General features: G+C 53.3%; 1 protein-coding gene and 1 long non-coding RNA gene across 3 annotated transcripts; one reads left to right on the top strand and one right to left on the bottom strand.

Annotated features, from left to right (window-relative positions):
- The first annotated feature begins 1321 nt into the window (after positions 1-1321).
- On the top strand, positions 1322-1652 carry LOC134160593 (uncharacterized). Its single transcript, XR_009963623.1, has 2 exons — positions 1322-1456; positions 1591-1652. It is a non-coding gene; the product is annotated as an uncharacterized LOC134160593 (long non-coding RNA).
- Positions 1653-6234: 4582 nt separating this feature from the next.
- Positions 6235-21938, bottom strand: IL13RA2 (interleukin 13 receptor subunit alpha 2). Of its 2 annotated transcripts, none has more exons than XM_062612821.1 (10): positions 21450-21938; positions 17644-17808; positions 14820-14971; positions 13302-13455; positions 12743-12863; positions 10795-10979; positions 9800-9957; positions 8224-8368; positions 7436-7538; positions 6235-6558 (listed from the first exon to the last, which is right to left on the bottom strand). In XM_062612821.1, the coding sequence occupies exons 1-10, from the start codon at positions 21829-21831 to the stop codon at positions 6516-6518; spliced, it is 1608 nt and encodes a 535-aa protein (XP_062468805.1). In that variant the 5' UTR covers positions 21832-21938; the 3' UTR covers positions 6235-6515. The 2 variants fall into 2 exon arrangements, with proteins under 2 accessions (XP_062468805.1, XP_062468804.1); XM_062612820.1 differs by lacking the exon at positions 21450-21938 and adding an exon at positions 19440-19857 and having other exon boundaries at positions 17644-17789.
- Between the last annotated feature and the right edge of the window lie 1535 nt (positions 21939-23473).

Here is a 23473-nt window from a genome sequence, read left to right as displayed (position 1 = left end):
CCACTCTCCTCAACTTTCCTGTGCTTGAATCGTAATTAGTTCAACAAAGTGGACGCCTTAATGTTTAATTAAAATACAGCCTAATTACCCAGTGTGTTGTTAATAGGATCTAATTGTGGCACTCGGAGTTATTTACACTGTGACACACTGCAGTCGAGCTGGAGGCTGGTGCCTGTTAGACCACTGCCTGCTTAGAGCCGTTTCACATTGATGTGCGCTGCTGATGCTGGTGTCTCCTCCTGCAGAGGAACAGGCGGATGCTCAGCGAAGGCATCTGAAGGCTACAACAGCTCTTCTGTGGCTTTCTGGATAGGAAGACTTCAGTGCTCCCTGTGGAGCCCACACTTCCCAAAGATCATGATGCTGCTCAAAGCAATAGGTAAGTGCAGATGCTCTGCAGAGGTTTCAGCTGTGCTAACCCTCAGATCACAGGCATTTGGTCTATCCTGCACCTTTCCTGCGTGTTGCTGAAGAGGAGACTGCCTGCATCCTCTACCAGGCTGTCCTGCGGGTGCTGGGATGCGTTACTGACTCCATGCAGCAAACCATGGTGAGCAAATGGTGGTTTTCCTTAGCCAGATCTTTTCTCCTGGAGGTGAATGAATGTGATTGCCTGCTGTGCTTTGTTGTGGTTTGTTGGCACTTTTGCTTTCAGACATAGACAGGACTGAGCAGCAGCCATGGGAATAGGCACGATGAGGGGGTACAAGTCCAGGCAGGGCCGTAGAGAGCCCTTTTAATGGGAAGAGAATAGAATGCTTGGCTTGTTTCAGGCAAAGTTGAGAAGAAAGCTCTCCATCAGGATGCCATCAAGGGAATGCTTGTTCTGACTGGGGAGGGAGAGGAGCTGCGTAGGCTACAGGAAAACACTGGCACAGAAAAAGGGACAGAAATAAACTCAAAATTAGAAGCAGGTTTCTCACGCGTGGCTCTTGCCGGTCTGGGACTGTGCTCTCTGCTGGGGCAGCAGTAACAGCAACCAGAAAGCTTCCTGAGGGCTCAGCTCTTGCATCATGCAGGAATGTGTGCTGCAGAGGTGGAGCGGGGCGGCCGGGCCCAGCCTGCCTGCAGGCAGCACCTCTGCCCTGCCCAGGGACGTGTCCCAGAGCGTGGCCAGCACACAGTCCTGAAGCGAGAAGCTGTTTGTGCTCTGGCCCTTCCAAGTCCAGCACAGCCATGAGAACCAGCACGGTTCTGGAGGCAGGCAGGCGAGGACGTGCCAAGGCAGCGCGTGTCCCGCAGGCGGGACAGCATGAAGCCAAGGGCTTGTGTGTTCCAGCCCCGAGCCAGCCCCAGGTTGTGTGCAGCGAGATGTACAGCCATGCTCAAGAGCATCCAGAGTCGACCAAGCCTGACTGCATGCAGTCACGTAAGGGAGTTTTGTGTACCCACTTCCATGGACACTGAGTATTCCTGGAGCCAGCCTCGTGCTCCTTTGGAAAGCCACAACGTTGAGGTAATGTCCCCTAGGGCTGCCATTAGCTGGGGCAGTTGTAGGAACACTGGTGAGCAGCTTTAAGGGCTGAGAGCCTGCTCTGTGCTTGCAGTGCTTGACTTCTTCAATGCTTTTCTTTGTCATTGTGTTTCCAGCTGTGCGGCCAAGAACTTCAGGGGCTTCTTCAGTAAAATAAATAGTGGTGTTGGCCTTTTAAGCTCTTCTGTTGTTGAGAGTGGACTCAGCCCAGCTGGCAGGCAGCAAGGTTATTGTTTTCTCAGTGTGTTCCTAACTAAATCGGCAGCATGGGCACAAACTTGCGGGCACCAAACAGCTCAGATCAATCTGAGAGTCCCAAAGGCTGGGACATATTTCCAGTTCAACAGTTAAAAGCTGGAAGATGATCAGATGAAAGTCAAGGACCGTCCTCTCCTGGGCTTTATGCATCAGATGAGAACCTCTCAGTGGCACAGTGGCTCTCTCAAGCTCCCTGGGGAGCCATGGCTCTGTGGCCAGACCCTGTAAGGGTACAAAGGATGCTTGGGTACCCAGAGATAGGATGGGAAACTTCATCTGTTGTCTCTGATTTCTTCTGCATCAAAAGGAGCATGAGCAGCAGCTCAGGGAGGGGATCCTGCCCCTCTGCTGTGCTCTGGGGAGACCCCCTGCAGCCCTGATCCAGCTCTGGGGCAGCAGCACAAGAGGGACGTGGAGCTGTCAGAGCGAGGCCAGAGGAGGCCACGGAGCTGGATCAGGACTGCACAGCAGAGGGGCAGGATCCCCTCCCTGAGCTGCTGCTCACGCTCTGGGGTGCACCCAGCACACGGGGGGGGGTCTGGGCTGCAGATCAGTCCTGTGGTGCCTCTGGAGGAGCATCCAGTACACGAGGAAGCAGCCCAGGATGGCAGGGGTGCGGATGCTCAGTTCTGGTGCAAGCCTTGTTGTGGCTGTCGCTTCTCAGTGGTTGGTTTATGTCTCCGTACCCTGAGAAGAGGATCTGGGCACAGTCTGCGGAGCCGTTTCAGCTGTTCAGACAGCTCAGCCACAATATGTTGCCTCAAATTGTTTGGTTAAGCACATGCATCAGCTGCACTTGTTTGCCTTGAAGCTATGAGAAGCACACACCATCCTGAGAAAAATCAGCTTCTACATAGACATAAAGAGCTTGACAGCGCTTCCTAATGTACCCTGCCACACAGGGCTGGGGCTGCAAACCTGCTGTGGCCCTTGGTGCTCTTTAGATTCTGGATTATATCATCAGTTACTGCACTCTCAAGGCCTCAGCAGCTGGTAGCTGAAACCAGAAGGGTTGTGTCACTGCATCCTTTCAAGACCTAGGTATTGACTCTGTGTAGGTGCTGCTACTCTATGTAGGGACAGGACAAGGGGGAACGGTTTTAAACTGAAATGGGAGGTTTTGATTAGACATTAAGGCACAAGTTCTTCCCTGTGAGGGTGGTGAGATGCTGGCACAGGGTCCCCAGAGAAGCTTTAAGGTCCATTCCAACACAAACCAGTCTGTGATTCTCCCTATAGCTGCAGTGCCTTAGGGATGGGTGCTGAGGCCTGTGGAGGCTCCAGGGTGGGTTCCGAGACCCACAGTGGTTTGGGGATGCAGGAGCTGGTGCCAGTGAGGCAGGGACATGCAGCAGGGCACATCTGCACTTGGCTGAGCCCCCCATTGGAGCTGATGGGGTATTTCTATAGGTGCTCTATGGCACAAGCATGGGAGCGAGGGCAGGGGCAGGGCTGGGTTTGCTGCCATGCCATGGGGAGCACAGCTCTGGTCAGTGCAGCAGTGCTGGGGCCGTAGCCACGGTGCCACGAGGGGTGATGTTACCCAGCAACGAGCCCATCACTGAGCGATGGAGCAAAGGGGTGGCACTGGTCAGTTAGCAGCGCAAAGAGAACGGACCTCATCCGGCGCTGAGAGCGCCACGGGCCCCTCTGTCCTTTCCATGCACTGGATGCCGGGCTCTCGCAGGGGGATGCTGCACCTGCCTCCATCCTCCAAAGCGTCCAAGCACTGCTGCTGACACCCTGTGGCCGTGGCGCTGGTAGCGCTCGTAGAGGGAGAACGTTTCAGCGGGGATGCCTCGGCCGGTGGGACGCAACCTCTGCCTTGTTTCCTCAAGTGCAAGAGGAGCAAAGAGCCCCCGAGAGAGGCCAGCCGGGCTTTAGGGCTTTCGGCCTTTCTCAGGGCACAGTCTTGTATCCAGAGGCCAGTCAGAAAAACGAAGCAATAGGAGGCTGGGTAATGAGGAAAGAGAAGTAAACTGGTGCTCACATCACTCTCTTGTTGGCAGCTTGGAGCCAGACCTCAGGGAGAGAAGGAGGGTGATTCTGTGAGTTCAGAGACCTTGGCGTCCACCCTCCCGGAAGCAGTTAGAACGTGACAGAGGCAAAAAGATGTTGGTTTTCCCTGCAGCACGCACAGGATCGAGCTCTCAGGTGTTTGACAGGTATTGACATTCTCGGGGGGGGGAATGCCTCTGGTGGAGAGATTGGGTTTTACTCTTCAACAAATGGCTCTAAGACTTGACATCAGTCAAAGACAGAAACAAGGCCTGAATCTCAAGGGTATGCAGAGGAGTTCTCGTTGTGCGTTGGGCAGACGCCTCACCAGATACATGGGGCTGAGATGGTAAAAACACTGGGAACGCAGGCCTGAGCTGGGAACAATAAGAGCAGAGCATGGCAAAGGAGGGATTTTGAAAGCGCTTTACTGAAAATATTAATTATAGACTGCAGCAGCAGAATTAAAGCGCTGTAATGCAAATGGTGTGTGAAAGAAATACGTAATGAGTGTAATGCTGCAGACGGGGGGAAGCATAGTGCTGAAATCGCAGGGAGGTTCAAGCGTGAGGAAGGACTAGCAGCTGTTAGCGGTCAGTTTTAGTTCACTCGGCCGCCTCTCAGCAGTGTGCTCTGCACATGCTGCAGGTGCCGTGCTGCGAGAGGGGGGCTGCCGGTGTCTGCAGTGAGGCCTCTCTGCCGGGGTGAGCTTGGTGAGTGGGGAGCCCTGTGCTGGGACCGAGGCCCTGTGCTGCCTCCCTCACCTAAGTACTCCTGGAAGGCTGCAGCGTACAGATACCATAAGTAGATGCACTTAATTTATCGCTGTTACTAGGCAGGTTTCTAGGCAGGCTTCAGCCTAACTTTTCTATTCTGTGGTTACTGAGATAGCTCGGCTCCTTCCGGGGCGAGCTGTAGCCGCGGCGGTGCAACATCTGCTCCTTCCCCATGTCTCACCTGTGCCAATTTCACCTCTTTTTGAAACGAAGTTAGACAAGAAACTTTAACCCAGCTTAAACCTGCCCATCGGGTCGAGGTGGCGGCACCATTCGGCTCACTCCAAATGCCTGTGTTCAGTGTCCCCCCCGCGGTGAGGTCCCACCCGAGGTACCAGGGCAACAGGGTGGGCTCAAGGTGCCTGCCTTGCTTGAGGAGGTTTTAGTGTATGTTTAAACTGTTGCAGAGGTTTCAGAACATCAGGGCCCTACCAGGAACTATTCCCAGCAATGGTAAATCTCAGTGGGACTTTTCCCGATGGTTTTCTCTAGTTTTTTTCTGGTTTTAACCATTATTATTAGCACAGTAACTGTTGTCCTGGTGGCAGCTCTGGAAGCCCATAACCCAAATGTTACCGAGTTCTGGATAAGAAAGATGGGGAGAGACTTTCCAGCAGGGGCTGTTGCAGCAGGATGAGGGGTGATGGGTTTAGACTAAAAGAGGGAGATTGAGGCTGGATGTGAGGAAGAGACTTTGTAGAGTGAGGGTGGTAAAATCCTGGCACAGGTTGTCCAGAGAGGTGGTGGCTGCCCCATCCCTGGAGGCATTGCAGGCCAGGCTGGATGTGGTTCTGAGCAACCTGGTCTGGTTGGAGATGTCCCTGCTCCAGGCTGTGCATAGACTTTTTTCCTCATGCTTTCTTCCTTTGCTTGCTCCCCAGATAGCATTGGGTTGTTGCCCATTTAGCAGTGGAAGCAGCTGATAGTGATTGAATGATTTTGCAGTTGGATGTGTAAGACAGCACTTGCTGTGCTGGTTTGTGCCCGATTGGATTAGCGTGGCACTTCACAGAGCTGAGTGATGCAAACTTGATTTTCCTCTCTGAGCTTCCACTGTTCACTGGAAATTCCCATCTTTAATAAATGCTCCTGCAAGAAAATGTGTTCTGGTTGTTCAGATCAGATGAAAGCAAACTGAACCTCTGGCTGTCAGCTCGTTAGGTCTCTGACCAAAAACGTATCAGAATGGGCTCGGAGGACAGTGTCTCATCTACTGCTGATTTAGTGGTAGTAGTATTAGTATTAATTATTATTGTTGCTGTTATCATCAACATCATCTTCCTTACAAATCAGTCAGCAATTTCACCAGCTGAATACCTGGTGTTGAGGAACACCTTGGGTGCTCCATTGCATTCTGGTACTGGAGCCCAATTCCTAGAGAAGCTCCAGCACTGCCTTTGCCAGTGTAACCCTTTCATCTCCTGTGAAGCATGTGCCCCTTGCAGCAGCTGTGATCATGCCTTCTTACAGCACAAGTTTCTCTCCAGGCCTCCCCACTTCAGCTTTGGCACATCAGTTAATGAAATAAATAGCTCAAGTAGCTCATATTCAGCATTTAAATGCACTCAGCAGGCTGAGTATCTGTGGACAAGGAAGACATGGTGAGAATGAGGTGGGTACAGCGGCTAGAAGCAGGCATTTGTACCTAGCACTGTATGTGAGGTGCTGCCCTTCAGTGTGTGTCCTGCTGTCACATTTCTAGAGCCTTAAAGTAAACCAAACCAAAGCCACAGAACAATGTTTCCTTTATTCACAGCAGGTTCCACTGCCTCCCTTCTCTCCCTTGTCCTGTCATCAATAACAGCTTGCTCCACAGTCAGTTTAAAATGCCTCCAGTGTTTTCCTTGGGCCCGTTGAGGACTTGAATTGCAACAACCAGCCTCACAGATGGCAGGAGTTAGGGAAGACCTGTGTGGGCTTCAGAAAGCTGAGGCCTCCTCGGCTGTCCTTGGGATGATGTTCCGAGAGCAGTCCATCAAACACAAGTGGTACTGCAGTAGCAAACGGAGTTAGCATCCCGCAGAAGTGTGCAATGGCTTTCCTGCTGGGGATCTGAAATGGGCACAGATCATCTCCTGTTATTGCCGGGACTGAGAAAGAGCTGGGCTCATGCTGTAGCATCCCCCTCATGCATCGCTGCATCGCAATGGCAATTGGGAAACATTTCCTTGCCACAGTTTTCTTGCCATCATCTGCAGTTTGTCCACATTTTATGAACCAAAATGTTTGACAGCTGGGTACAAAACAAAGATGAAGGCGAGCACGTCTCTGAATCCATGCGTTCAACTGTTAGTTCATCTCTAAGGACAACATGAAGGTATTTCTACAGCCAGTTCTCCCTCATCAGTCGTGTCTTAAAAGGCATATTAGAAAAGCTACCCATTTGCTTAAACTATGTGGCCATAAGGAAAAGATGATAGTTATCATACCAGGGGATCAGTACTCCCTAGGTGATCCTTCACACCTGGAGAAAATGTCATCAGTACCAATAAATTGGATATGGGAAAATCCATCCCCTGCATCCACTTTCCCCATGTGCCATCACTGACATGAATGCAAACAACTGGGATGGGAGCACAAAGAGCATGAGGCCATAACCCATAAAACCAGCACTTAACACAACCAGTACAAATCTCTGCTGCCTGAGTGGTTTGGGGCAAGATAATGGCGTTATTTATGCTGCTGCATTTAACAGAAGCAGTCTGGGCTCGTGTGAGTGGGATTTGGGTCATTGCTGCGAGGCATTTTGTATCAGAAACAGCCACACATACAGGCTTGCTTTCTGAAAATAGACTGTTGTTTGGTGTCCAGTCTTGGAGCATCTGTTAATATTTGGCTCTTAGTATTTAATGTATTGTTTCATTTATAACCTCTGTCTCAGACACGCACTTAAAAGCACATTGCATGGACAGGCTGCCTTGGTGCTTACCTTTTCTTACACTGACCAATCAACATAAACATTACGAGGCTACTTGACAAACTGAGGATGACTGGAACAAGGATAAATAGCCGCTTGTCCTCTTTCCTGGGTACTGCAAAGATAAATGACAGCAAAGAAGAAAACATTAGCTTGCGGCATGGGTCATATTGCTTCTTACAAAGCTTGGGTTCCAGTGCAAGCTCAGTGTGTCTGGATTTGTTACCCTACATATTGTACATATATTTATGTCTCTATTTATGTATTTGTTTATGTATTTCTATGTTTTTAAATGTATTTATCTATTACAGAGGTGTGCCAGGTATATGTTACTGTACAGGGTAACATCCTCCTTCAGGGTGACATCTGTTCTGCACATGTGTGTAGCCACCACTCTGTGTCTCTTCCCCACGTTGTGCATTTTGCAGCAGGGCCAGTGCACATGGGGACAGCCCTAAGGAGCCTGCAGGGTGCAAAGGAGCTCTCTGTGGTGCGGGGCAGCAGGAGGATGCTTGTGGAGAGACTCCAAGTACCACGTGCCCTCTTTTGCAAAGCAGTCACTGCCCCATCCCAGCCGGCCCTGTGCAGCAGAGAAAGGCACTGGTCCAGAAGCATTAACATTTGGGGTTTGCCTGCTCAGGAGGTGCAAAGCTGTAGGAATGGCTGTGCTGGAGCAGGCTGAGGGTGTGACTAAACCAGGATCCCGCCTCCAGTGCTGGACACCAGCAGATGCCCACGGCAGGTCCCAGACAGGCTCTATAAAGGATGCAAAGAAACGCGGCTTGCTTTGGGGTCCGTACCAGAGAAGCACTCCTGTGTCCACTCGCTCCAAAAGCCCTGGTCCGCACAGAAAATGTTTGTTCTCCCCCTGACCCGAGCGCATGAGACGCGGCTTTGGTTTCCTCTGTAAATCGTTAACGTGGTCTCCATCTGCGTTGACACCGACTGAGGAGCAAACAGAAAGAACAAAGGTGAGGGAGGGCCAGGGCACCACCACCAGCGCTGCGGTTTCGGAACAGCCTCTGCAAACACTGGGTTATGTTTTGGCAGAGGAGCTGTGGCTGCCCCATCCCTGGCAGTGCTCAAGGCCAGGTTGGACACAGGGGCTTGGAGCAAGCTGCTCCAGTGGAAGGGGTCCCTGCCCGTGGCAGGGGTTGGAGCTGGAGGAGCTTTAAGGTCCCTTCAACACAAACCAGGATGGGATTCTCTGATCCTTTATGATTATTTTTTGCCACCAAAACTGCCCCCAGGTAATGCACAAGGAAAAGGCATCATAGAAGCACAAATGACGTTGTGTCCTGGGCTGCTTCCATGGGGAGTTTAGAGTTACAGTTTTGTTGGCCCAGGTTGTGCTGCCGTACTCAGGAAAACAAAGCCCAACAACCCTCACATCTTGCTGATGACAGCTCTCTGGGATAACAGGCAGGGGCCTGAGGGAGCAATCTCTGAGACTCACACTGGGCTCTTTGACTGGTAAAGGAAATGCTGCAGCTGGGGGTCGGGGTGTTAAGTAGGAACACGTGCAGTGGAGCAGCTGATAGTGTTTACCCCTGAGGAGATGGGCTGGGGGTGTTGGGTGAGGAGCAGCTCCCCATGACCCAGCTTCAGTGTGAACTTGAGCCCAGACCCCCCCCGCCATGTGCTGGGCTGCATCCCCAGGGCAGCAGCTCAGGGAGGGGATCCTGCCCCTCTGCTACACTCTGGGGAGACCCCCCTGCAGCCCTGATCCAGCTCTGGGGCAGCAGCACAAGAGGGACGTGGAGCTGCTGGAGTGAGGCCAGAGGAGGCCATGGGGATGCTGCGAGGGCTGGAGCAGCTCTGCTCTGGAGCCAGGCTGAGAGAGCTGGGCTGGGGCAGCCTGGAGAAGAGAAGGCTCCTGAAGGGGAGACCTGAGAGCAGTGTTTCAGTGCTTAAAAGGAGACTATAAAGAAGGATGGGGAGAGACTTTTCAGCAGGGGCTGTTGCAGCAGGACGAGGGGTGATGGGCTTAAACTAAAAGAGGGAGACTGAGGCTGGATGTGAGGAAGAGACTTTGTAGAGTGAGGGTGGTAAAATCCTGGCACAGGTTGTCCAGAGAGGTGGTGGCTGCCCCATCCCTGGAGACATTGCAGGCCAGGCTGGATGTGGTTCTGAGCAACTTGGTCTGGCTGAACATGTCTCTGCCCATTGCAGGGGCTGGACCAAATGGGCTTTGAAGGTCCCTTCCCACCCAAACCATGCTGTGATCTGTGGTTCTCCACCAGCAGCACCAGCTCATGGCCCTGCACGCGCCATCCACAGCTCGGTGCACGCCCCAGTTCCCGGCTGCCTCCCCACCAGCAGCCATGGGCAGGGCTCCCCCATCCCACCCCCGGGCACGGTGCGCGCTGTCCCTACCGCCCAGGAAGCCGTGTCCTCGCCAGCATCCTCTGCCACCTGAACCTCGTACTCCAGGCACTGGGGTGGTGTTCTGCCGCTTGGGGGGGTCCATGCGAGGTGGAGCTCCTGCGGCTCAGGCATGGAAACCACCAGCTGCTCCGGGGGTGGGGGCTTCACTGCCGGGGGACAGAGAGAGGGAAGGTCAAGAGGAGCAATCAAACACCTTCAGTTTATCGCCAACAGCCTCTGCCCTTCTCCTCGCTGATGGGGTTTCTGGGCTGCCATCGCCATCAGCCACAGCCTGCGGGAGCGGATGTCACCGGCCTGGAGGGCGAGTTCCCCTGACCTTGGTGTGTGTGCTGCGCTAGGTCCTTGTGCTGGGCTGGGATGCAGGGGCTTTGGAGCGCTGTGCTGTGAGCCCTGTGCTCGGCGCACAGCCTGGCGCCTGTAACAGAACATTCTCTGCATCCCAGGAGAGGCTCTGGTTTATGTCAGCTGCTCAAAGCCACACGTGAAGCACATGGCAGCGCTAACTGAATCCAGACATCCTGCTCCTTAGCCCGGGGGCTCAGCTGCAGGACTAGATATTCATCCCTCAATGAGTAAATGCATCAGTGTGGTAAGTGCCCGTAACAGTGAGTGGATGTGCTGGGTGATACATCATGCTGTGCTCTCCTTCCTTTCTGTGTCTCTGTTGTTTGAAATGCACCTTTCCTCTGCAGACCCCATCACACTTTGCACTCAGTTCTCCCCATCCCTTAGCCTGGTTTGAACAACAAACCCAAAGAGCTCTTCTGTGTTTGCAGGAGCAGAGCAGTGATTTCAGTTCCAGCATAAGGACATGAAACCAGCTCTGTGCTGGTGCTACTAGAGCCAAGAAACCCATAGAGGGACCCTTCATCAGGGGCTGGAGCACTAGGACAAGGGGTGATGGGTTCAAACTGAAGCAGATTGGGTTGGAACTCAGGCAGAAGCTCTTCCCCAGCGCCCTGCTGCTCCCCTGCCAGCGTTACCTAGGCTGTGAAGGCGAAGGGTGATGTACAAGGGCCGGAGCAGCCCCGTGGCCGCCGAACCATTGACGCAAATGCTCAGATCCTTATATTCTGCCTGGCTGAGGTTCTGCAGCACGCAGCCGACGTTCATCCCGTGCTCCTGAACATAGCTGTCACACTGCACCGCGTGGTCCAGCCCCTCGTACCTGGTGGTGGGGTGGGAAAAGAGAAAGAAAGAACCAAAGCAATGGCATTGACTGCTTGGGTGAGGCCTCAGCCTCAGGTGTTGCCTATATCCTGCCTACCCGTTGCCTTCCACAAAGCACAGTGTTGTGCGTTGGTCACCTGGAATCCCGCTCCCAGGCTGGTCTGTAGGCTGTGTCAGTCTCTCTCTCGGAGCACAAGAGGCCTCACAAGGTGCCGCTGTGTGAGCGGAGCCTGGGCAGGATGTGGCCCCTCCTTACGGAGACACTTGGGCACACAGAGCACCACCAGCTCCGGGGCTGCAGGGATGTCACCTCCCCAGCCAGCCCGTGCACACCTGAATGTAATGAGTGTTAAGGAGCTGTTAAGGCTGATTGTGGGCACGTCCCTGCACCTGCATAGGCATGTAATGGAAACCAGGGGTGGAGCCAGGAAGGAGTTAGGTTGGGGTTGAAGGGCCCATAAAGCTCATCCAGCTCCAACCCCTGCCCCTAGAGCAGCTTGCTCCATCCCTCTGGTGGTTTCTGGGTTCCTCCTCTGGACCCTCTCCAACGGGTCCATGGCTTTTCTGTACTGAGGACTCGAGGTGGATGCAGCACTGCAGGGGGGTGAGGGTCTCACCAGGGCAGAGCAGAGCAGAGGGGCAGCATCCCCTCCCTTGACCTGCTGGCCATTGGGTGCAGCCCAAGACACAATTGGCCTGGGCTGCAAGTGCACGCTGAACCCTTGAGCCTCCTGCTGGGTTCGTGCCCTCGAGGCAGGGCTGCATCAGCCTCTGCTCTGCCCCTAAGGGAAGGCTCCCAGCGCAGCACACGTGTCTGGGGAAAGGCTTCTTGTGGCACCGCTCTGACTGACTCACAGGGAGCGGAGGATGCCATGGCTGCGTTCCCACCCCTTATACAATGGGACCCGGGTCCAGCTGCCGGCAGTTGAGCGGGGTGGGTTTGGTGGGTTTCTGTGGTTTGGTGGGGTTTTTTAGGCACAAATCAGAATTTTCATGGTTTCTTTCAAGCAGACCTCTGTAGTCAAGAAAATGGTTCAAAATCAGCGCTTCTGCTTTGTAGAGTAATGCCAAGAGCTGTGTGGAAGCTATTTTTGAACAGCAACAAAGACAGGAAACCAAATGATCTTCTAACTAGAAATCTGAATCTTGTATCATAGGACTGGGAGCACAAGTACAGCATTTGTTGTCCAAACCCAGCAAGTCTGACTTTGTTTCTCTTGCAGAACAGAGGCATAAGGCAGCAGGATGAAAGAAGCAACTGAGAAACATGCATTATTACTACCTTTTGGCAGCACTGTTTGCTGGTATGAGATGTGCTAATGCTATGGAGATACACCTGAAGAATAAAACTGCCAGGAAGCCCTGCTCTTTCTATAGGGTTCACTGAGCTTGGTAACCTCCTGCTGAGCCCATCCTATAGAGATATATGATCAAGGGAAATGTGCAGCCAAAATGATCCAGGTACGTTCAGCAAAGGGAAAGGACAGGGCTTTGTGGTGAACAATATGCAGAAAGCACTCCTTAGGGGTGAATACAAGGGAAAGGAGGATGGGAGAAGGCATTTCCTGTGGAAGGTCAGCAGAGATTTAGTATTTCCTTGCCAGAAGGAATATGTTGCTTGGAGCATTATTTCAGCTCATCCTGAGTGGATCATGTAGTAGCACTGCCAGCCATAAAAGCATATTTTCCATGGCATTTTAGTACCCTGAGAGGTTCACTTGGCTGCTGCCTGGATGCTCTGCCTATCTTGCTGATACATACCAATAATATAGTCCATAATGTACACTATGAGGAGTGAGGAGACCCGGTTGCCAAGTGCATTTGAGGTATTCCCAGTCATGATAGATGCAGTGGAAATTCTGAACCCCTGATTCCAGTTTTCCTGCCAAATGAGAAGGAAATAACCACTCTTCAGCCAGGTACCAGTCAGGCCCAGCAGAAGGAGCATTCTACCTCTTTGAACAATTGTGTGCTGCAGTTGAAAGACAAGGAAGGAAAAGGCCAGCCACCGTTGTTAGCTGTGCTGCCAAGCGCCGTGTTTCCTATAAAAACCAGTTCACTGGACCTAAGGCAGGAAGAACCATGCCCGACCTTTGCATTCAGCAATGGAGCTCATGTTGTGCAGCCCAGCAGAGCTTGGATACAGGTGGAGGAACACGAGCCCCAGGTATCCACCCGCACAGGCACTGGAAGCCAAGATGCTCTGGTGTCTTACAGCTCAACAAGCCCTGCAATGGTTTATCCACCCAGCAACCCAGTGGCTCATGCAACAGGCTCATGCAAAATCAAAGAGCACCAGGTACCAAAGGCTGCTCCTAACCTTGCAATGGGACCTGAAAGGTAGCATAAATCCAGTCACTCTGCACCTCCACACCATCCGTACAGCGCCCTTCCAGCAGTGTCTGGACCCTCACTTCAGCAATCCTGCTGAGGTCAAAGCCAGCTCTGACTTTTAGCTTCTTAGTAAAAATCACCTGGGTGAAAGACAGACTTCATCAGCACCAATTCTGCCCCCCGGTGGGTGCAGGATTAGCTGTACTCCCATGGTGTATCCTCCAGTCCCAGACTGATTCTTCTTGGTCTGATCTGGCCTTTGGCAAGGTGTCAGAGGTGGGGTGTTTTTTCCTGCTTTGTAGAGCTGTTTTGTATAAGACACTTTTATTACTTGTGATTTAGGGAACTCTGACGTGGTTATTAGAATTGTGTTTGCTTTCCTTTGTGCTTTTTTAATGCCAGTTGAGATCATCATAGAAGAATCTGCACAGCTGTGTGACCAAGTGTGATGTGCATCATGACTGATGTCAGGTCAAAGAGCCCCTTTCCACGCCCTCACAATTACAATCCATAGCTGAAAGAGGGCGGTAGGCACTGTGCTCTTCCATCCCTGCAGGCTCCCATGGGATGTGTGGGCCAAAACCCATTTCATAGAACCATGGAACCCCCCCAGCCCAGTTTGGGTTGGAGGGACCTTAAAGCTCCTCCAGCTCAAGCCCGGCCACAGGCAGGGACCCCTTCCACTGGAGCAGCTTGCTCCAAGCCCCTGTGTCCAACCTGGCCTTGAACACTGCCAGGGATGGGGCAGCCACAGCTTCTCTGGGCACCCTGTGCCAGCGCCTCAGCACCCTCACAGGGAAGAGCTTCTGCCTAAGAGCTCAGCTCAGTCTCCCCTCTGGCAGGTTAAAGCCATTCCCCTTGGCCTGTCCCTCCATCCCTTGTCCCAAGCCCCTCTCCAGCTTTCCTGCAGCCCCTTTAGGCACTGGAGCTGCTCTCAGGTCTCCCCTTCAGGAGCCTTCTCTTCTCCAGGCTGACCCAGCCCAGCTCTCCCAGCCTGGCTCCAGAGCAGAGCTGCTCCAGCCCTCACAGCCTGCTATTGCCCTGCTGCACATCAGTGAGAGACCATTTTATGACAAAGCTGAGTCAATGGTATCCCTGGATAAGGGGAATGTTGGAGCATTAGCATAATGAATGAAATGTAATCTTATATATTCCCCACTTTGCATCCATAAGGACCTGATGACACCAAGTTTTGGTTTAAGCTCCCTAAAGACTTTCTAGAGGCTGTTGTGCCTCCTACAGTGAGGGATGCTACAGGATATTACTGGACCCTTTTTGTCAGCGAGCACCACACCTTGACAGAAATAGCCCCTTCTCTGGCTGCATTTCAGACCACATTCCCGTCTGGCAAAAGATCCAAACCTCTGGAGCAGTCTGGCTTGTTCATGGAAAGCTGGAACTGCTTTGGTGCCACCCCTCCTCAAAATGCAAACAGAAACTGCTGCAGGACTAAAGGCAGAGCAATCCCCTGGGTGTAAGAGGGTTAAACTGAGCTGTGTCTCACCTTCCAGTCTCTGTCCCCAGCGCTGCGGTGTTCAAACCTGTACTTTACTGTGCACTCGTTGAAGGTCTGTGCATCGGGTGGAGGTTTCCACGCTATATCGAGAGAGCCCAGGAGGCCAGGATCAGTGATGTGTAGGTCTTGTGGGGGAGCAGCTGCATTGGAAACAAAGCAGGGAGGAAACCAGAGTGCGGAGGCAAAGGGAACAAACACAAACACAAGCCCAGGTTTCCCTCAGAGGAGCCCCTGAAGGACCAGTGAGAAGGCACAAAGGATGCTCCACCTTTGGCACTCTCAAGGGCCGTTAACCAAAACGAGTGTTCTGATCTGATCCGTCCAGTCCTGTCTTTGCTGACTCTTAACTCATGGTATTTACTGACTGAGCACCCTCGCAGACTCATTCAGCACACACCAACACAGGATGCCAGGTCACAGCGTGCTGCCATCCCCTGACCATGAGGCACAAACCACCCATCCTGCTTTAAACATTCCAGTATATTATAGAACCATGAGAACAAAACAAGAGGAAAAACAAGCAGCAGGAAAGCAGAGCGAAAATCACTGTTACTTTGTACATCAGCTGTACAAAAGTGTGCTTTTACAGTCAATCTGGCTTTTATTAAGCTATTGTAAGGTACTATCATGTTAATAGAGCAGCATATATCATGGATGAATTCTGTACTAAGACTTGCTGCCTCAAAGCCCAGCTGCGTGCGGAGCTGTCATTGACAAAAGCTGTTTGGCTGCTCGGTTTTGTTGGTTAAATTAAATCAGGTTTTGTAATCGGCAGTGATTTTCTCCACTCTCTAGAGCCGAGGTTATCCAGATCCGTTGGGGTTTCTGCACATTCACTGCATGACACCTGTTTGTCCCAGTGATTCGGAGCCCATCTCCTGGCAGTGCCAGTCCAGCATGGTCACCACTTCTCTCTTCGAGTCTGGCCATCAGGTCACTGCCTCTCTGCCCCCTTTTGCGTGTCCCTATCAGGATTTACACCGTTTTTTCCTTCTGTTTATAAATACCCCCCCATGGAAGCAGACCCTGAGAGCAGATTGCAGCAGGAGATGATGATAGAAATCAGACTTCATTGTGCTCCTTGGGGAGCTTGCAGAGAGCATCCCTGCAGGATTTCTTTCTCCCAAATGAAGCACACCCCAGGCAGTAATCTTAACATCCCACTTTTCCCAGCTCGTCAGCCTCCGGGGGGAATGTGTTGTTATGTGAGATGGCAAAGCCGGGCCAGGAACACCAGACTGCGGGAACCTGGAGAGAGATTCCATCTTGCGGCCTTTCCTGTCTAACAAATAACCCTGTCCCACCACGGGGACCCCTGGAGGCAGCCTGGGTTCAGGGGGTGGGACCGCTGCAGCTCCAGAGGCAATGGGGCACGGCCCTGGCAGTGCAAAGCTTCCGCATTCAGCAGCCCCACGTTCAACAGCGGCTGAAGGGCCGAGATCGCTGCGCTGCCGCAGGCACGGCGTTCCCAGCACGGGCAGTCCCGGCCGGCAGCGCAGGGAAGACGTGGGGCTGCTGGAGCGAGACCTGGCCAAGGGGATGTGCTGCGGGTGAGAGCTGCGTTCCTGTGCTCGGGAATATCCTGTGGAGCGGGGGAATGCTGAGCCTCGCAAGCGAGGGAGCAAAAAGCTCCTGGCCTTCGCTTTGAGCCTGGTGTTCGGCCGTCAAGAGAGGATTGGATTGGTCCAAAATGGAGTTTCTGACCGAGAACAGTTACACCGGGATTTGCTTCCATCCTGAGCCGGAACAGAATCGTAGCGTTTTTACAAACCAATTGCCCCTGTAAAGAGGAATTCTTGCAAACTCAATTGCGATTGGGTTCCGAGGGGATGGGAACGCTTATTCTGGGATGTGGTTTGTGTTCAGGGATCTGATTTTTCCTTTTAAATGTCAGCACTGTCTCGTACAGTTTCTCATGGTCACAGGATTACACGGCCAGCTGGCCTCACCCACATCACTTGTACCGAGCCGGGGACTGGAAATGCTCTATTTCATAGAATCACAGGATCACAGAATGGTTTGGGTGGGAAGGGACCTCCAAAGCTCATCCGGTTCAACCCCTGCCATGGACAGGGACATGTTCAGCCAGACCCGGTTGCCCAGAACCACATCCAGCCTGGCCTGCAATGCCTCCAGGGATGGGGCAGCCACCACCTCTCTGGACAACCTGTGCCAGGATTTTACCACCCTCACTCTACAAAGTCTCTTCCTCACATCCAGCCTCAATCTCCCTCTTTTAGTTTAAACCCATCACCCCTCGTCCTGCTGCAACAGCCCCTGCTGAGGTCCCCCCCACTCACACACACCATTGCCATGGATGCAGCTTGTAGAGCAGAAAGTGTTATCCCCCAGTTCTGAGCAAGCTGCTCCAGTGGAAGGTGTCCCTGCCCATGGCAGGGGTTGGAGCTGAGTGATCTTTAAGGTCCCTTCCAACACAAACCAGTCTGGGATTCTGTGATCCTTACACCTATAGCACAGTCTGTCCGCTGGGACCATGCTCAGGAGCATTTAGGTACCCAAGTGGTATTTACCCTGTCCCAGCCATGTACCCGATAACTGTTATCCATAGATTTCCTGGGCACCAAAGGCAGTTCCTGCTCCTTTGAAATCACTCAGACAGATGGTACCCACTGAGCACACAGTGCACTTACACCGTTATCACAGGGCTCTGCAGCCGCCGCTCGCTCTAACACACACACACACACACACACACACGCAAGCAAAGCCTCAGCCGAAGGACTGACTTCATCACCAGCCCGGGCCAATGCAGAGCACCCGTTAGGCAGCGGCGCGGCCGCACGCCAGCCCTTACCTGCAGCGGGGGATGAGGAGGAGGATGCTGCGGCGCAGCCCCACGCCAGCGCTGTGCAGAGAGCACAGATCCACCGGGAAGCCATTGGGAGGGGGGACACGAGGGGCTGTGCTGGCCGGTGCCTGGTGTCCTGCGGGCCGCGGAGGCTGGATGGGGAGAGCAGAGCTGAAGGGCTCCGGCGCTGACAGCAGGCGCATTTGTACCCCTCACCGAGCGTGATTAATGCTTTCCCAGGGGAGCCCCGTGTGTCAGCATGGGGATGGGAACACTGGGCTGAGCCTGGCTCCGTGTGAACGCGTTTCTGGCTGCCTCGGCACATGGTCCCCGGGCTCGGCAGCCCGTCCCTCGGTCACCACTGCCGCAGCTTCCAAGGAAGAGGGACACGGCAGAGCCCGACATCCCCACTGCGATAGACAGCAGGGCAGAGTGCCCAGCCCTACCGTGGCCCGTGCACAGCTCGTGCAAGCATCGCCAGTAATTCCAGTCTCCCTGTGTCGGTGTTTGGGGACTAAAGAGAAGAGGTAATGCAGGAAGGGAATTTCCCTTCCAATTCACCCTTCAACAGGAAGAGGAGCAATAGGAATGCTCATGAGGAGTCCTCTTAGGATCGTGTTTTAAGGGGTCAAAGTCCTCTTCCTGAGCAGGTCTGCTGCGGAGACTGAGGGAGAGGAGCAGTTTCAGGGAGGGGTCTTCCCCTTCCTGCAGGTTTCATGCTGAAGGTGGGTAGGAATTGCTGCCTATGGGCACGCCAGCCCAGGCTGCTGCCCTGTGCCAGAAAGCACATGGATTGCAAGTAGAAAGAATTGGGTTTTCCTTCATTGTTACATATAGATACAGCTATAGGTATAGAGCAGATGGGGGGGACAGAGAGACAGAGGTTAGATATAGATACATACAGATCATATATATAGACATATAGATAAATAGATATAAATATGGATATAGATATATAGCTATAGATACAGATCTATACTAGATATGGATATAGAGATCAATCTTACGGAAAGCTTAAGGCCACTGCTCAAACTCTGCTTGTGTAAGAAGACAGCAACATCCATGTAAGCACGCGGCGCACCACTGAGCTCCTTCCAGATCACAAACCTCCCTTTGCACTGCCCATGCAGCCTGGCCTCCCGGGTCCTCCTTGGGCACAGCTGCTTCCTCCTCAGCACCAGCAGCCCTGGTGCAGTCGTGCCAAACCGGGGTCTGCTGAACGCAGAGCTTCCAGCGAGGGGTGGCTGGGGGGAGCTGAGGGTTTGGGCCAACAGAACCCCTCAGTGTTTGGGCCAGCAGTGGCTCAGGGGAACCGGAGGGGGCTGTGCTGGGAGGGGGCAGGGGGACTGAAGTTACCCACAACTTGTCACTGGCAACACGTGGCAGCAATTACAAATACAGGAATTTTAACTGCTCGTTTTCAATGTAAACTAATACCAACTCCCCCCACGTCCCTCGCATCCCTATGAGCCATACCAGTAACTTTCTGTTTGAAATGAGAGCAGATGGAGATGTTCCAGTGAGAAAGAACGACTGGAATTACTTCCTAACATACCAAATAGGACATAAACCTTGCGTCAGTAAAAACCTGGGACAGGTCCCATAGCTGAGTTCAAGGATGCAGCGATGGGGAGAGCAGCCTTACAGAGCTGGGGCAGCAGCAGCTCTAACTCGGAGCACACGAATGTCGGTGGAGGAAGCGCTCTCCGTTCCCGCACAGCTCAAGTTCGTGCATTCACAAGGCGAATAAAAGCAAACAAAGGCTAGCATGGAAAGCTCCCAAACCAGCCCAAAGCTCTTACCTGGCCCTCCCAGCGCGCAGGGCCCGTCTGTGCTGAGCGCTGAGCTCCTCCGCAGCCCCGGGACCGCGCTGCTCCGGGCTCTGCATCTCCCAGCGCTGTGCAGGCTTTTAAAGAGGCCCAGCAGGGATCCGATGCCACATTGCCAAGGGGTTAAAGCGCCTGCCGCATGACCGGAGGCTTTACTAAGGCAGCCCCAGAGAGGGCACTGCTGGGGCTGAGGAGGTGCCGGCGGTAACTGCGGCTCCAGCTGCGCTCAGGGAGGTCCGAGCTTCGTTTGGGTGTTTTAGTGACTCATGACAATGAAAACCAAATGGCTCAATCAGTGCAGGCTGCCTGCAAGCTCCTCGCCGCGGGGGCCCCATCAGCACCTCGTCCCATGCGGCTCCGGGCAGTGGTCCCCCAGCTCCAGCCCTGCTTTGACCACCCCAATCCGGCTGCTCCTGCCCCTCGGGCTATGTAGGAAATACACAGAAGTATCCATCCTTTTCCGGCTCTCCTGTGGGCTGGGCACACCAGCACAGCTCGTCACAACCTGCTCAGGTGGAGCCTGTCCCTCCCCATGGAACTGGATGAGCCTGAAGGTCCCTTCTAACCCAAACTATTCCATGGTTCTATGAACATGGCACTCGCATGGCCTCACCTGACACCATTTAATTCATCCTCCTCCCCTGCGAGCCCTCCCTGACCCATTGCAAGGCACCAGTGCTTCGACAAGCTGAGTACGGGAGCAGCCAGGCTCAGGAGCACTCATACAAGATGGGTCATCCCCATGTTGCCCTGTGTGTTAAGGGAAGTTGGTTGCTGCAGTTCCCTCGTGGAGGGACGATAAAGGATGCTTTGGAATGAGCAGGGCTGTGGTGCACGTACCCCAGTAAGCAATGGGCTGGGGCTGGATCTGCCCACGGCCACGTTTGGGTGTATTGAGAAACCATTCAGAGACAGTAAGAACATGAGAAACAGCATCAGGCACCGAAGGAGCACGTCACCTTTGTGGGGCAGGGAGAAAGCAACCTTCCAGCCCCTCTACAAGACCTGTGGTATTGCTGCTTGAATTGATGCCTGAATTAATGTGTTACTGCTTCCCAGCTGGAGTCAGTGGGAACGTTTTGGAACAGTAAAGGCAGGATCAGGCTCCTTTCCACTTCCCATTTATCCTCCCCATTTCACTGTGTGCACACAGGTAGACAATGTGCTTGCACGGGGCAGTGCTGGCAGTGGCTGTGCAGAGCTGAGGGGTGCACCATCCCTTTTCAGGTGTGAAACCATTCCCATTGGATGGGGCTTGGAGCAAGCTCTCTAGTGGAAGATGTCCCTGTCCGTGGCAGGGGTTGGAATTGGATGAGCTTTAAGGCCCCTTCCGACAGGCTGGGATCCTATGGTTCTGTGAAGGCAATGGGGGCTTTACCCGTGGTTGGAGACCACTGAAGAGGTGAACAGCCCCTTGCTTTGCATCTTCCAAAGTAAAGAGCAGTAGAAATGTGCAGCACAAGCCCCGCTGCCTTGAGCACCCTGTGCATACTGGCCGTGAGGGGGTTATGGGCGAGCTCTCCCATCACTGCAATTGGCTGTTTTCCTGCTGACTTTCTGCAAAGGACAGGGGAAAACAAGTCCTTTGCTGCTGGTAAATGTATGGCCCTGCTGTCAGGGTTGTGCAAGGTTAACGTTTAACAGCCATGGATTTTTCATTGTGTAAGCTACTTACTTAAGCAGAAAAGCTCACATTGGACAGATCATCTGTAACAGATGAAGCTCATTTCACAGCAGGGTGAATGCCAGTTCCCAAGTGCTGGAACGGGGTCAGTTCCTGAGAAAACTGGACTGGAAAAAAGCAGAGCTGGGGTTTGCAGGAACCAGGCTCCACCACTGCAGCACCCGGGGGAGCAGGGCTGCATCTCCTGCTGTGGAGTGCCACCGGTGCAGCCTCCTCCCACCACCCTCCTCCCGAGACCAGTGCCCTTTGCAAACCACCAGCGCTGCTCTGTTCCCTTCCTTGAGCCATGGTGCTGGTACCTGATGCTTCTGTTGTGCTCGTCCTCCTGCCACTGTTAATGCAGTCTCCATGCTGGTCCTGGAGGAGGAGATCCAATGAGGCCAAACTGGGCAGGATCCGTGTCCTGTCCCAGCGATGCTGAGCGGAGGCACTGCCATGGATGGGAGGGTGATGCGCAGGCTGCGTGGAGGTTGTTGCATTCTCTGCTTGGCCAAGGTGCCCACCCTGCCTTGGGAAAGGGGAGAGCACTGGGGATAGGGGAATGGTTTGTGTGTGCTGGAGGAGGACTGGAGGGAGAAGAGGGGGGTTTGCCCGGCCCAGTAGGGAGGTTGCTCCAGGGGAAGCAAACGAGCCGCAGCTCACAAGGGGAGCTGCCTTGGCTTGTCCTCCAGCCCACAGCATCTGTCCCTCATCGGCGCCCTGTTTTATAGCCTGAGAATATCAGCTATAAACCCGCCTGTCCCATACTTCTACACTGCCTGTCTGTGCAGGTCTGGCCAGAAAACATTCATCCGAGGTCAGAAACCCCTCCCCACCAGGAAGGACTCACACAACACAAGTCAGACACTGCCTTCCTCCCACTGGCGGTGGTGGGAAGCGTGTAAACCTGCCCCAGCCCTCAGCCCCTCCTGGCAGCCCCTTTTCCAGTGCCTTGTGCTGGTTGAGATTTGGCCCCTCGCAGTTTAGACCATTTCTGTGCCGCAGCAGCAGTTCTGTGGGCGCTTCCCATGGCACCGCAGCGCACGCTCTGCCCACTCCAACCTGCGAGCTGAACTAAGGAGGGTGGTGTGGGGCTGGGCAAAAATCCCTCTGCATTTCTTTGGTCCATCAGAATCCCAGCACTCCCGAGAAATGAGCCACCAGCAGCTGCACATCTTCAGATCAATCCAGCTTAGTGTGTGTGCCCTGTCAGGGCTTAAAAAGGGGCCTATAAGAGAGATGGGGAGAGACTTTCCAGCAGGGGCTGTTGCAGCAGGACGAAGGGTGGTGGGTTTACACTAAAAGAGAGAGATTGAGGCTGGACGTGAGGAAGAGACTTTGTACAGTGAAGGTGGTAAAATCCTGGCACAGGGTGCCCAGCGAAGCTGTGGCTGCCCCATCCCTGGCAGTGTTCAAGGCCAGGTTGGACACAGGGGCTTGGAGCAAGCTGCTGTAGTGGAAGGGGTCCCTGCCTGTGGCAGGGGTTGGAGCTGGAGGAGCTTTAAGGTCCCTTAAGATCCTATGGTTCTATGACTGCTACAGGAACAGATCAAGAGGTGGGCAGGGGACTGCTCCCAGAAGGTGAAGGACATCAAGTAACAAACGATGCTTGACTGGATGCAGTGGTCCAACAGGAACAGTTCTCTTTACTCCCTCTCCTCTTTTGCAGCCCTTAGTTTGCAATGACCGGAAGAAGGAAACTGTTTGACCATTCCCTGCCATCTCCTCGGAAACAACACAATCCTCATTTAACCGGTATTCCTGGGAAATAGCGGGTGGTGTTGCGTGAGCCAAAAATCACAAAGTTACCCCTGCTGGCAGAAGGGCCTCCAATAGTTTCCAGTGTTCGTGTGTTAGAAGCTGATGCCAGGGAGCACAATTTGCTGTTGCTTTTCTTTTCTTTTGATTTCCTTCTGATTACAGGAGAACCGGAGATTCTGGACATCAAAAGCAAGGGGCTCAAGTGAACAATGTCTCAACAGCTGCCGAATCCTGCTCTGCAATGTCATATCCTGACCAACACACAGCAATATTTACACTAAGATACCCGTATTCCTCACTCAAGCTGCAGAAGAATTCAAAGACCCCAACACTAAGCTTGGAGCAGCAAAATACCTGTGAATGCGTTAGGAGACAGAGCAACAAACCTGCCTGAAACGCTGAAGAGCAGGGAACGGGATGTAGCACTAACAGCCCTACAGAAGATCCCGCACACAGAGATGTCTGTATGGACACACGGGCAGTTGTGTGAATTCTGGTAGTGAAATCATTATGCTAAAGCCACGATTGTGACTCCAAAGAGATGTTTATGGAGTTGCTGAAAACTACAAGTATCCCGGGAAGT

Source organism: Pezoporus occidentalis, unplaced genomic scaffold, assembly GCF_034315485.1.
Source record: "Pezoporus occidentalis ecotype Australia unplaced genomic scaffold, CSIRO_AGI_Poc_V1 ctg161, whole genome shotgun sequence".
Lineage (NCBI taxonomy): Eukaryota > Metazoa > Chordata > Aves > Psittaciformes > Psittacidae > Pezoporus > Pezoporus occidentalis.
The sequence above is the reverse complement of the archived record's forward strand: the minus strand, read 5'-3'. Positions and strand labels throughout refer to the sequence as shown.